At 42.8% G+C, this 14729-nt stretch overlaps 1 protein-coding gene across 3 annotated transcripts in view; it reads left to right on the top strand.

The window, feature by feature from the left end:
* CaMKI (Calcium/calmodulin-dependent protein kinase I) overlaps positions 1-14729 on the top strand; it is a 48688-nt gene extending 33959 nt beyond the window's left edge. For 2 of the 3 annotated variants that reach the window (XM_086986020.1, XM_086986018.1), the window contains 4 exons: positions 6043-6305; positions 6530-6670; positions 11190-11404; positions 12344-14729. In XM_086986020.1, coding sequence (XP_086842146.1) covers positions 6043-6305; positions 6530-6670; positions 11190-11404; positions 12344-12547 — 823 coding nt within the window. In that variant the 3' untranslated portion in view covers positions 12548-14729. The remainder of the gene's footprint in view (positions 1-6042; positions 6306-6529; positions 6671-11189; positions 11405-12343) is intronic. The other variant, XM_086986019.1, reaches the window with a different exon arrangement.

The raw sequence follows: 14729 nt of genomic DNA, 5'->3' as shown, positions 1-14729 counted from the left end.
AGAAAAAAAAAAGTCTAAATTAGCGCATAGGTGCAATGCAAGAAACAGCGTGAAGGTATGAAGACAGAACAGACATGCGAACGACTTCACCCTGATGAAGACCAATAGACTACTATCTCATTGGTGCCGTTAGGTACTTGATTAGGTTTGAAACAACCACTACAGAGTATGGCATGCAATACCTAGTTTTAGTCGAGGCTTTTATTAACAAAGGTACTGTATTTTTCAAAGCTGTAGAAGTAAAGATACCTTAAAAAGCTGCATAGAACGCAAGGATCACGTAAGGCTAATTGAAATCTGGTAACTCCTATCTAAATCTTGCCTCCTTGAACTTAGCAGACGTTGTCTATAGTTTGTATATAGATATATAAAAAAAAATACCCATTAGTCGAGCTACCAGATGCTAACACAGACACAAGGCGTCGATGCATGACTGGAAGGTGTACACCGCAAGCAGTAGTAATCGTGTTTCCTTGCTGCCTAACTGTGGCCACCGTTGCTTGTCTTAGGTCATGAAAAAAGCCTGTCTAATCACCTACATATTTAATCCATTCAGAACTGTGGACAACATTTTTAAACAGCAGGCCTTACTTGTATATCAGTTCAGCGCCACAGGATTAATGGCAGAAGCGAGATGGCGTAAGTGATATAACAACTGGTACGCTTGGTATTGCAACTATTAGATATATTGATTATATTGTCTCCTGTGCACATTCCACAGCACCGCGGCAGTGTTAATTAAGGTTATAGGAATAGACTCAGATAGGCCTATGCTCATTTAAACAACGATACGAAGACGTACCGTACGCATGATTCACGTATCACCAACCTAAGACAGGTCGAAGCTCAAACCACCGCTGAATGATGGTCACGGTCTTTTAAAAGGATTAAATGTTCGACACTGCTGTTACGCGTTCCATTAGCCAGCTGGCTTCTAATACAAAACGAAGCGTGTCGACACACGCTTCGACTATCCAGAGCCAGATTACCACGTGTCCCTAATGGTACCAGGCAAAGAGTAATTGAACTTAGCGCCATCACAGGAACACTATATACAGACTAGATGGCAATTATATGACGCGTTGTTGGTCTTTTTGCTAAATTGATAAAAATTTTATTCTGATACAGTGAACGATTGGCAACGATTCATATGTCATAGCTAAGGCCTTGCGTATCCGTAACAAACTGGAGAAAGATAGAATAGATCAGTTTTAGTACGCTATATACCCCTTGTTTTGCTATATTTACTACTCAGATGACTAAATTTGAGGGCACAGAACAAAATGGAATAAATGATACAAACTACAACACGAACTCGAAACAAACGAAGTCTATTCATTGAGGGGATAACGTGTTGTTGAACTCTTTCCTATCGTTTTTCAGTAGTACGTACGATAGAAGTTCTTCCTTCGTGACACATTAACGGGCTCATCCCTCACAGCCTTACACCGCTACGAGGCGGGCTGTTACACGCCCAGAGTTAGCTCCTCATAGGAACTGTGTAGTTCTTGCTGACGATGATGTCGACGACGGCGGCGGCGGCGGCGGCAGCGTCGTCGTCGCCGCCGTCATTGTCCTTTCCTTTGAAACAGTTCCGCTTACACGATGTTAATGTTGTATTGGCTTTTTCTTTTCTCTATTCATCATCTATTGGGAACTTGTAGTAGTATCTCTCTATAGAAACTCTGAATATTATAGCAGCATTTAGTGGTAAAAACGTTGAAGTACTCGCGTGCTCAGATAACCAACAATAACAAATGCTGAGAATGCATCTGTCAAACGCAACTATCAAAGTACAGCATAAAAGTACGCTATTACCATGAAGATGCATGGCGTTATGAGCAAAACATGTCAGCGGAGAGTTCCTGCAAAATACAGGGCAACGCGTAAATTCAATGTTCAGAGATAACGCTTTAGTATAAATAGAACATACATTAAGATAATACAAACTGCAATATTTTCTAAAGTCCCCTAAATAGTAGCAAAATTATGGCTACAACTGTTATCTTTAGGTTGACTCGATAAACGATTTTTTGAAAAAGTATTTTAATGATGGCAAAAATGGTCACCAACGGTAGGCCAACACATTTTTTTATTTAGCACTGTCAATTTTGTCATGCTCGTATGGGTAAACCTTAGAATTCACCAATTTTTAGGTATAGCATCAAAAATTTCCTCCCATTAGTAGTCTAACCGGAATGGGTCTTGCTGGACTTAACTGGGGTTTATTCAATACGCCTATGAAATCGGGCAGCTATCCGTTCCTTGTTTTTCAGTCATGTCTCATTTTTACAATTATAAATATTTGCAAATAATTTTTCGTGGCGTTCATCAGTTATAGTTGACGTAGCAGCGCCGCCCCGGTCACATACAATCGCGTAACGGTCGTAACCTTGTTAGCATTAGTTAGCACCTTTTGACGATCCTGCAAATCAATCTTTAGATTAGAATGGAATAGTAAAGGTCTTTGTTTCATCATTAGCTCTTTGGAGCAATGTATAAAGTGTACTTATTTTTTAGGTATACTTTTTAGATGAACGATTTTTAAACCAACGAAGGTAGCAGGTCGGTGTTTCTAGCCGACGATAGCAATAGTGACAATTCTGGTACAACAATTCGCAGGCTTTTTTATTACTACTTGCACGCGAATTTCTTTAGCGGGGTTGCCTAGTTAACCGTTATATATTAGGCTATATCAGGCCACAAAACAAACAACAGGGAGAACGAGAGGAATGGAAGTAACAAGCAGACTCCTTAATTTCATAGATTTGTTGAGATTCTGCCAGTTTTCAAAGGAGCGGAAGTGTTTCCTTAATAACACTACCTTAATAACTCCTTAATAAAAAAGGAAAACTAACTGGTTCAAAGGGAATGTTGAACTTAGCCGGGAAAAGAAGTACCATATCTTGTCCCGTATGGTTTATAGTAGCTAGGGCAGGTGGGAGAGTAAAGCATCATGTCTTTAAAGCACTGATAAACACCTGAAGAAAGCTTTTTACGTTATCAACTATAGACAACGAAGAAGAGATTATTTTCAGTATGCACACATCGTAAAGCGGATTTTTACAAAATGTTTCTATGCACTGTATGATCAGCTTAAAGTGGCGAATTTTCCAGCTGCATCAAACAGCAGCAGCAGCAGCAGCAGCAACAGCTAATATGGCTAACCAAGAGAGCATGCAATTTCTCCCTTCACAATGTATCTTGTTCCGTTTCTGTTCGCCTCGCACCGTCGTGTTTTCCATGCCGCGCGCTACCGCAAGCAAGCGATGAAAGGTAACGCTAGGAAGCGTTACCTTTCTGACTTTTGTCTAGTTGAAAGCTGGCTGCCCCTGATACTTCCTTCTCAGCTGTCCTTCTCGCGCTACATGTTCGTTCGTTTAGCACGTCTAAGGAACGTTTCCCCCTAGCCTCTCTTCTTCATCCTTTACTCCCCGCTTCGTCACCGTGAACGCTGTCGCACTGGAGTTCCCTTTTATTCCGCGTCGATGGCGGTAGCAGGAGTTGAACAAAGGACATATATATATAGTGAGAGAGAGAGAGAGAGGGAGAGAAAGCGAGAGCAAATGAGGTTCAGCAACCCAACGAGTCACTCTTGTGGAAGCTATGGGAGTCGCCGTGGTTTAGAAATTGACGCAGAGTGGTATTCAAAGGAGGCGAAGTCTATAGAGAGCATGGGGCGGGTAGGCGGGCGGGCGGACCGGCAAACTAGCTGTCTGGCGACCCTATCTGGATCTTTACAACGACAAGCAAAACGCAAGGCAGATACAAGTACCCGGCAGTAGAGCAAGCAAGGTGGTCGTAATAATTCCTTCAAGCACGTACGGTCCTATAAGAAAAGGCTTCTTGAAAAAGGACAGCATCCAGCCAGTCAGCTGCAGAAAGATTCGAAAAGTCCTGCCTGCTTTTAGCTATTGAATGTGAACAAACGCGGATGAAGCAAAGAAAGCACGTTGCCGCTGCCGAAGCTTCTGATCACCAGGTGTCTGATCGAAGCTTGCGCTATTCTTGCTGAAAAGGGAAAGCCGTATCTCCGGCCGGTCGCTAGTCTTGACTTGTTCGAGGCTTCAGTAGAGATCCACTACCAACTACCCGGATACCATGTATTCGAAAGCACTGTTTTCTTCAAGTTATATGCGTAAGGCTCATCACAGCTCAAAAAAGTCCTCGCTTTCCTATCTGAAAAATAAATAAAGAACGAGTCTGTTATTCGTTCATTGCTTTGTCCACCTGGTCCTCCTAGAAGTTCACGAATCGCTCTCAGCTTCTCATCTCTCTTTTTTGGTGGTAAAAGCCACATAGCTTTGCTGCTTCTCTCTTTACTGCCTAGCATGTCTGTAGCTCAACCACACTCAGCTGAGGACAAAGGGCTGAAGGCTGAGGGACCATAAGGACGATGCCTTTGTGCTTTATTCGGGTTCCGTGGTGGCGCTTCAAAAGCCGTAATGTGTGAGCCACCGCCACCGTCACGCGGTTGCTGCGATCGTCACAGGTTAAAGGGATCAGTATGGGACTACCACCTTATCTAATGCGCTTTCCGGACGCCATTCATGTTCCTTGAATTCGGCCGCTTTCCATGCTACATCTAGCTTATGTAATCGTGATGATCTGCTCGTCGTTTGTACGTGTACGGTTTGTATGCAACGCCTGTGGGACGCTTGCTGCTGCTGTCGCCTTGGGATAGTTCTTCGCCGATGTCGAAGAGTCTACTATCGCTTTGGTTGGAAGAGTCCCGGCAACTTCTGTTTCGAGTTTGTTGCTAGCGTTCATAATCACTTTCATCACTTTTTTTTTTTAAATAACAATGGACCCACAAGCCTCTTGTTTGTCTAAAATCGCTAATTATAGTAGGGGGCGTCAACGTTTTCTTGGTGCCTGTTGCCTGCTGCTATCGGAAAATTGAAGTATAGGGGCACAGAATTTTCTTGTCTCAATGCACGCTTTGGGGATTCCAGCGAATATTAATCTGACAAGATCATAACATACGCGTGTTTCGAGGCATGCCTTCTGTAGCACCTATCGTGGTTGTAGTGGGAAGAGTCAGCGACTTCAGAAGCCGCGATAATAATATTAGTAGCGGCGGGGAGGCGACAGAATTTAGGAACGCTGCATGTTCGATTCGGCATTATTCAGTTTTGAAAAACATCTACTATGGGCATAAATGTATGCTAAATGTTACGGTGCTTCTCTACATAGACATGCCTTGTCAGTGTCTGCAGAGTTTGCTCTTATTGCAGAACAAAATTGCTCAGCTATATTTAACGGTGTTTCTTATGTTATTCTGTCATCTGCTCCATGCTGAATTTCCGCATTTGGCTTTGCTGCTACTGCGATTCTACCTGCCTTCCTACAATAGATGAAGTAGGCATCTCTTACCAAGACGAAATAGACGACAAGTAAGCGCTGTCCACATTGACCCCTGCGTGAACCCCTGAGGCCCCTCAAACAAGTTTGTGAATTTGATATCGAGACCAAGTTCAGTAATTTTGATAGCCCAAAAAACAGCACTCGTGTTTTCTTTCACTGGTTCTGTAGTTTTTATGGCTCTGTCCTGATTAGAGAGACTACTCACTTCGAAATCCCTTCAACATTCGCTTTGTCCCCTTCATTCATTCATCCATCCATCGGATCAACAAGGCGGACTCGATCTTATTGCTGTTGCTATACAACCGGTATCGATCAGACCAAATCTTGAGAGTTACTACAGTAATGACTACTGACATGGGGTCTGAGTGTGGCTTCCACCAATCTTGCCGATGCTGACTTACATTTCTTTGCTGTTTTCTTTAGCTGGACATTGCAATTGGACGGCCTGACAAGTCCTGGCTAACAGTCGGTGACCTGTCTGCCATCGATTCGGTTGGTAGATAAGTGTTGCTATTGCGGGTAGCTTATTACTTTGTCGGATGTAGCAACCGCCGAGTTGTCTTGAGGTCCTAAACATCAGAAGGAAGGCACTGCTAGCATTTTATGCGTTTGCTTGATTTTGTTATGATCGACTCCTAGAAACCTGACGTAACTGTTAGACGTATATTCTTGCAGGGTAACGGGGGGTGAGTTGTTTGACCGAATCGTGGAAAAAGGCAGCTATACGGAACAGGACGCTTCGCACTTGATCAAGCAGATACTTGAAGCTGTTGATTATATGCACTCACAGGGAGTCGTCCACCGCGACCTCAAACCCGAGAACCTGTTGTACTACTCGTCTGATGAAGACTCCAAGATTATGATCAGCGATTTTGGATTATCAAAAATGGAGGACTCCGGCGTCATGGCGACGGCGTGCGGCACTCCAGGTTATGTCGGTATGTTGAATTTAACTGAATTGAAAGGAAGGATAATTTATACCAACATTGGGCTTTGTTTTTGCTTTGTATCTTGTAACGTCCTGCGTATGAAGACTACTTTGACGGAGAGGATAACAGATGAACAGTTATTAAGTATAGGTATTCAATTTATGCTTTTCGACTTTTCGTACCGCACCTGACTTCGATTGGTCACCATAATTTCCAATATCGACACTGCTCAGCTCCTGAGGTGCTCGCTCAGAAGCCTTACGGGAAAGCCGTTGATGTGTGGTCAATGGGAGTTATTGCGTACATTTTGCTGTGCGGCTATCCACCCTTCTACGACGAGTCAGACGCAAACCTGTTCGCTCAAATTATTAAAGGTAGGCCTACAAAAAGTTAGGTTGTATGAAGGAATATGCCGATCGATATTGTTGTCACACAGTCAATTCAGAAATCTTAAATAGGATCTCTTTTCCGATATCCGTTCATCACAATAACGCCTGCTCATGGGCATTTAAAATATCAGGTGTGATATGCAAATTCTACTATAACCACGATAGAGATTATATGTAATATGTAAAGTAGATAAGGGCCACGATGGGAAGAATATCAGTTAGACCTCAGTTTAGTTTGATCTCAAATCGCGTGACCCAGCGCCGCTTTTGGGTATACTTCGACTTTGATGAGCAGTACTGTTCTATATGTCCGGTCCTGTTTCATGCAAAAACTATGGCTGGGTTCAAGCACCTATTTTGACACTAACTAATTACCTTTACTCCTTAGTGCCATGCAAATAGGCCCGAAATCTTGGTGATAGCTTAGAAAAGTCTCGGCTATTTTAGTAATCGCAGCATAATGCAGCATTACTTGATTTACACATAATACCAGTTTATTTTCAGTACGTTATAAGCACTCTGTTCAGGTTTTTATTCTCTATATACACACATCAGCATCGGATATATTGGGCAATTGAAAACTGTCGTATTCCCTAAAGATTTTTGCGTGGCGCAACTTTTCGAAATGAACTCGAGACCCCAGAGGGGCGTCGCACGGACTGTTTCGGCCATTGGCAAGCGAGTTCACCGACGTACGTCTAAGCGTTCGAACTAGAGCGAGCGTGTTTCTTCTCTATATCGCCTGTATCGTCTTCTTCATTTGACGATGTCCACGTGCGGGGCCGAAATTGTTCCTACTGACGTTTTTCCCAGGTCGGTTCCGGCAGGTAGATTTAATCGTTCGTGAATCAAGCAAAAGACGTCTGTACAGGTTTGCTAGAATTGGCCTTTTAATCACCTGTCCTAATTTCTAAGACGCTCGAGGCATTCCTCTTTATTGAGTAGATTAATACTGAAAACTGTAAATCTTCAGATCATGATCTTCAGTTGTGTCCTCACTTTCATGTGCTTACGCTCTGTAGGCTCAGCAAATGTTTCACCAGACGTATTACGCAATTGCACAGTCGGCTTTAGAAACAACAAAGTTTGCTGATTTGTTGTTTGAAGTTATAATGAGCAAAATGTGGGAAAACTCACTTTAGAAAAATGTGGATTTTCTGTCTATTTAGTACACGAGACAAACGATCAATGTATCCCAAAGAATGATGAAGTCATTACGGCGACAACAACAGGCCTATAACAACGATTAGGCAGAGCCTGGCAAATAATAAATACATCATAGAGAAGTGAAATTCACTGTGATTTACGTTTTACGGCTTAAGTGTGGTATTATATATAGTACATATATATCGTAAATAACAATACTAAATAATATTCTCAAAAGGATCTTGGCCAGTCCAGTTATCACTAGGCAAGATTTCATAATGTTTGATCGTTAGGGAATCAAGTTTCGTCTTTATGGCTGATTTATTAATGGCCAAACCCATGCTAACTTTAATTCGTACTTGGAGCCTTTCTAGACCAACATGGCGCGAAGCTACCAGTTTGTTATTATTTTGTATATATAATATAGTTATTTTATTTTGAGTAACATGTTTACTTGAGTTGTTCTGTATGCTATACAACCCGATAGCCAAATCTGAATCTAGACTTCAATAGAAAAGAGAAAGAAGTAGTAGAAAATTAAATGTCAAATAATAGAACGGTCTGAGTGATAACAAGGGATCCATTAAAGGAGTCTTTTATGTAGAGTTGGGTCCGTCATTGGAGGATGTTAGAAACTCTGGCAGGTCAAACAGCCAATAACTTTGTTCCATCAGTAATGAAACCTGAATGCGCAGCGGGTTGATTTGCTCGCAAACGAAGTGTCCGATAATCTTTGCTATTAAGAGTCCCGACAAATAGGAAGATATTTCCCCTTTTTTTTTATATAAGGAAATTGGAATTTCTCAGCCAATATCTAATATTCCTAGTAAGAATCAATTGTTCCTAGCGTGTCGGAGACCATGTATATGTACGCGGTGGTGAATGGCCATTACTACCAACGGTCTGTGGTTAATGATGGCACCAACTATCTAGAACACTGCTAGAACATTGGCCTATTTGGACATTGGAACCGATCCTAGAAGTCGACAGATATTTTTTTCGAATTAATACGTATAGTGTGGTCACTCCAGCGTAGATAAACTCCTTAATAACTTAGACTTCATAACTAATCGAAGGAACATGCACCCGTTTCGAATTACCTTTAAGCAGGTGTCTTAGAAGTAAGCTGCTTAAAGCTTTGGACAGATTAAGGTCATTGTACAATTTCCCTATGGGTTGTGGTAATGTTTCAAATTTGTCCTAGACTGAAAAGCCTCCTTGATTATAGGTGATACGGTTTAGATATTTGCTAGATTAGGCGCTATTGTAGGAAACGCTTGGCAGCACGAGTCCAGAAAATCGTCAAGTAAGGCCGGCTTGTTAACAGCAAACAGCATTTGCAGCCGCCGTTGCCATCTGGGATTCGGCAGATTTGGTTTGGTTTTGGGTTCGGAGGAGCAAGGAAAGAAAGTCGAAAATGATTTCTCTAAAGGAGTTTCTACCCTATCCTGGTCGCTCGATTGTCGTGTCCAGGTTGTCATTTGTCGGAGTTCTGTCATTGCAGCGATAGAAAGGCACAGGGAAAAAATCAAAGCAAAAGAAGTTGCCGAGAACCCAGGTGACATCGCAGAGGTGCTGAAAACTGTGCTTAGAGAACTCAACCGCAACAGCCGCAGTTTACGTCGTCTTATGACATCACGTGTAACGAGCCGCGTGCAATTAGATTTGTATATAATAAGCCGCCTTTTGCCCAGCTACTTTCCGTCCATCACTCGACCTTCCCAGCAACACGATAAACAGATGCTGATAAATAGAGTTTGAAAAAGCTATTGACGTTGGTACTGAACCGAATGTGGGGTTGGTACGAGGCCAGACGGCGGCATAATTTTCATGCCATTGGGATGGCTCTGCTACTACGACCGCCTGGTAGCTTTGCAGACCGGTCCGCACTATTCTACACAAACATAGCCTCTTCGGACCGTAGAATCCAAACGGATAGACGAAACGAGATGACAACGTTTAGCATGTGCCTTGTAAACTGGCTAGCACATCGAGTGCTTGTCTATCAGACTAGTTTTAGATTACGCCCTTGGGTTTCCTTAACCACTTCACCGGGTCCCGCCAAGAGACGAATAGAATACGCATCGAACGACCAAACCGGCTAGTAAAGCTAACTGATCGTGGATAGCATTGCAATTGTCCCGCTGTTTAGCCTGGGGCGGAGAAGATTCGAAGAGCTCTAGCCCCTGACAGACTTCTGCGTTGGCATTCCCGCAGTTCTAGCTGGCCATGGTAGAAGTACTGCATAGACCCTGCTCCAATTCCTGCTTGCCTACCACTGTGTCGCTCCATAATATGCGAAAGGTCCAGAAACAGGTTTGGCCTTTGCATCGTAAACTGATTTTGGTTCGGTGGCAGAAGCACCCTCTGCGAGAGCCTTGTTAAGCAGTTAGAGGGCAGGTATAATTATCAGTACTTGCGTCCTACACAACAATTATTATTATTAGCAATAATAGTTATTACTGTTATTGTTATTTCTAAATGACCTCAACAGCAAATCTAAAAAAAAAAATAGATCTTTCTATGCTGCTGTCGTTCTGTTTTTCTGATATTATAAGAGAAAGTATTATAAAAGAAAGCCTAGGATAGTTTCAATTGTAGATTGGAATATCTCAAGAAACTCCAGGTTGTAACGCACTTGTAAAATTAATCTCCATTAAAGCAACCGCTACTCTTCTTTTATATTAAAGAAAGTTCTAAAATACATAATTAGAGCTTTACGTTTGTAAGTATGTTAAAATTGTGTAAGACAGTTAAAGTTTAGCACGAAGCGAGCTTTGTTTCACATCTTATAGATATCCTATCCTATATGTTTTGAATCTTACGCCCGGTATCGCCGTTCTGTCAGGTAGGCCATACCTAGTTTAAGCCACGTCCCCAGTAATTTTTGTGGTTGAAAAATACCTAAGACCGATCTCAAGCACTAATAAATGTTCTCCATTCACCTGTAGGTTGTTTTGTCTAGCGGGAACCGCGTGTTAAATTGAGCCACTGAAATCTGGTGTTATCTGCTGGGCACGAAAGATCCAAATGCAGAATCTAAACATTCAGATCGCTTATTGGCGCTCGCGTACGTTACGAAGCGTAATGGCTTTTCAGCAAATAAAGCTGCTAGCGACGATGGCTACAAGAGAAGGTGTATGTACAAATGACCCCGCTTCTTGGCCGCTACGGAGGACCTTGGGGCTACGAGGCTGCTGTACTCAATCTTGGGCTAACCAGAGTAATACTGTGGGCATGGGGTTTCCATTGACCTTCAATATGAGCATCAAAGCGAACCAATTTGTATACATCTTCATTTAGAACAAAAAAAATGTCGTTATTTCATTGTTAACATAAATATTACTAAAATGTACAGGAGATTTCGAATTCGATTCGCCATATTGGGACGATATCAGTGAATCGGCGAAAGATTTTATCCGTCATCTGATCTGCGTCGATGTCGAAAAGCGCTACACGTGCCGACAAGCGCTTGGCCATCCATGGATATCTGGGAATACGGCGTCGTCGAAGAACATCCATGGCTCAGTCAGCGAACAGCTCAAGAAGAACTTCGCTAAAACAAAATGGCGGGTAAGTGCTATACACAGTATTATCATCATACGATAAAAATTGGAAAGGTTCAATTACCTAACCAAACGCTGTTGGTATGATCAGTCTCCACTGGAGGAAACGATGGGAGGCTTTTTCGTTCCCTCTATATGTTGCCTTATCGTCTTCCACCCAAGTTAACAACAACGAACGGCGAGAACAAGGAACAGAAAGGCAGAGAGGCGTCAGAGTCGGAGCGGCGCAGAGCACAGAATAGAGGCTTTCCAGGGTTCAGATCTACAGACCTGTCCGTCACCTCACGGCGGGCAAATCCGCCGGAGAGCTGTTGCATTCTGCCGGAGTACAGCCTTTCTAAATTTTCCTCTCATGCCCTTTGTAGTAGGTAACACGGCCACGTCTTGAAGCTGACGTAATACCAACTCTGCTGTATACGCCTCTATACATATGTTGCTATATAATGATTGCCATGATTTCTTTGAACATAGTGCGTTAATGCAGGCATATTTACACAGTCACTGCTCCTAGAGTAACTATTATTATATCAATTTAACTGCCGCAAACACTGTAGTTACTGTAGCCGCTTTGCCTAGAGCAGGACATGGTCGGGCCTTACTGTAGGGACAAATCATTCCTTTTCGTTTCATTTCATAGTGTTCTCGTCGGCTCCTACTCGGTACTCTTGTTCGTATCCATGAAATTGCGACTGCCATGTAGCTATTGTTAGCTGCCAAACTAGCAACAGCTTTAGTAACAGCTCTGCCTTTTCGCCTTGTTTCAATGGTGAAAATCATCGTTCGAGTACGTATGACGTTGTGTATATCTACATATTTTTTTTTGTATGTTTTCGACATCGTACCCCGGCCGAACTTTTGGTAGGATGGCGCGTAATGCGTCAGCAGTTGTTTAAATGCAGTCGCCGATTATACATATACGTAAAAACGTTGTTTCTGATGATTTCAGCAAGCATATAACGCGACAGCCGTTATCAGGCAGATGCGCAAGCTGGCTATGGGCTCTCAGTCATCCTCGGGTCACTCTTCACCGCAACCACCTCACACATCAGGACAAGAGCATGATAACAGCACGCTGTCCGATTCCGCTGCCCCCAGTCCCAAGATGACTTCGACCGCTGCCGCTACCGCTACCCCGACGGCAGCAGATTGAACCTGCAGAACAAAACAAAGTGAAGTAGATAACAGCGCGTCATCATCCCTCAACAACAAAAAAAACAGGACAGATGGCCGACTTTTCACCCCCGATTACCACCTCCACTAACGACGTCGCGTAGTGACACATAGAAAGACGATACTGATACGGAATGGATGCGTGGAGCATGGAATTTAGTAAATTAATTAATCAGACGATGATGTGCGACGCGCCACAGGATACATTGGTTACCGTGTATCATTTAGCGTCAACATGACGCCTCTTTACTCAGTTAACACCTATTGGTTAATTAGACTGCAGCAGAAACATCAAAACAATCAACTCAACCCATAACGTCGAACGCCAGATCGTGTACTGGCTCTGCTGACCGTTGATCGACTGACGCTTTCGGTAGTGTCGTCGAGCACTTGCCATAAGTAAAGCGTATAGTTCGTTGGTTTGTACGCATAGCTAGTCAAGTGTGTAAAGCGCCAGCCACATTGGCCTTAAAGCACAGCGTTTTTAACAGAAATGGACAAAAATACATACAAAGAAGCAGTAGAGATTTACGCGACGGAAAATGAATCAGCTCGTTGAGCCGCTGGTCCACTGGGGTGGCGCTCATCGAACTTTATACAGAGGAACCAATAGTATCGAGACATAGTAATACCGATCGTGATGATATATATACACACATACATAAAGCAACTCATTATATAAGAATAAAATACAAATAATTATTTTCGTGTTAATTACCAACGTATTTGAATAAAACTATCGTAGCAGATGAATATCAAAAAGAGGAAAAACGATGAAAAGTGTAACGACTAGGACTTATTATAATGAGGCTACTATTACTATAATAACACGACGGATAATTACTAGGCATAGTCGCCTGTGTAGATCAGCAGCAATTTAACTGGTCGGTCGTTATATAAATTAACATGTTGACGAGGCGATGACGAGGACAACATGTAACTAGACATAAGGACAGTAAGAAGGCGGAGTAAAAAACGGTTTAACATGGCCGCTCGTTTCTCGTTGCGCCCTATAGGTACTAATTCATATTACGCCAGCAGTATCTAAACAACCGCATTTAATATATGTGTCTCCATTCCTTCTCCTCGTGCATAGACTCCCCGTAGTCCCAAATCGATTTCGGCATATGATAGATCTTAGCAATGGCAATGGTCGTATAGTTAATCGATCAAACCGAACATACCATTAAATATTTACGGGGAAGACAAAAAGTTCGAATTCGGTGTACTAGAAAGATCCCAGCCAGTACGGTGGCCCACAGAATCTGCGTTCATTTTCTGTCTACAGATAGATATATACATTTTCCAGTTAAAATTACATCTCACAACATGGACCAAATATTTGGAAAAAATTTCAGGCCAAAAATATAATATATAAATAAGATAATAGCGAGCACCTAGGACATCGCAGGCTTATCGGCAAGTCTAGGATAGCGATTAGGCCGTCGCAGATATCGCGGTCTTATATTCCTTTTTTGTCCATTCGTCGAAAATCTGGGATATTTCAGTGTAAGTAATTATGCATGCACGTCGCTTCGCTTACCTAAGCTCTTAGTTGGGCTGCGAGCATACTTTAAGAACCGCTATAGCAGGGGCGGCCCCTTTCTGTTTAGACTGGTCTGAAAAACGAGCTGGTGAAAATTGTAGTGTCGAGGTAACCTTACATCATTGGGTCTGTATATATTACCTCGTGACGTCCGCATCGTGGCCGTCGTCGAACACGAAGCTCCAAAGAAAGCTCAGGGCATAGTATAAATGATATCGGCCGTGAAGGTGAGATAGCACAGCAGTGAAAACGATGAATAGAAACGAGCTGCCGGAACTGGGGCAAATGAAACGAGCGAATTACGTAAAAATACACTTGTACTGTTACATGTTTTGAACAGCGAAGTCGTTGGCAGAGGCGGTCACGCAAGCAGCTCCTGTTGCTGTCTTACAGGCCGCTTCCGACGGCCGCGACTCGTCGTGATAGTTGTCGATACCGACGTACGTAATCTGCATACCGTCTCGAAAGATGACCCGTTTTTAGCAGATAAAGAAGACGACGACGGAGATGAAACGAGTTCTCGTGGAGGCCAGTGAAGATTTAGAGAAACAGGGCGAGAAAAGATCGGCTGATAGACCGGGATTAGATAAAAAAAAAAAAAGACTGCCAGCCCACC

Source organism: Varroa destructor, unplaced genomic scaffold (assembly GCF_002443255.2).
Source record: "Varroa destructor unplaced genomic scaffold, Vdes_3.0 BEIS01000004.1, whole genome shotgun sequence".
NCBI lineage: Eukaryota > Metazoa > Arthropoda > Arachnida > Mesostigmata > Varroidae > Varroa > Varroa destructor.
The sequence above is the reverse complement of the archived record's forward strand: the minus strand, read 5'-3'. Positions and strand labels throughout refer to the sequence as shown.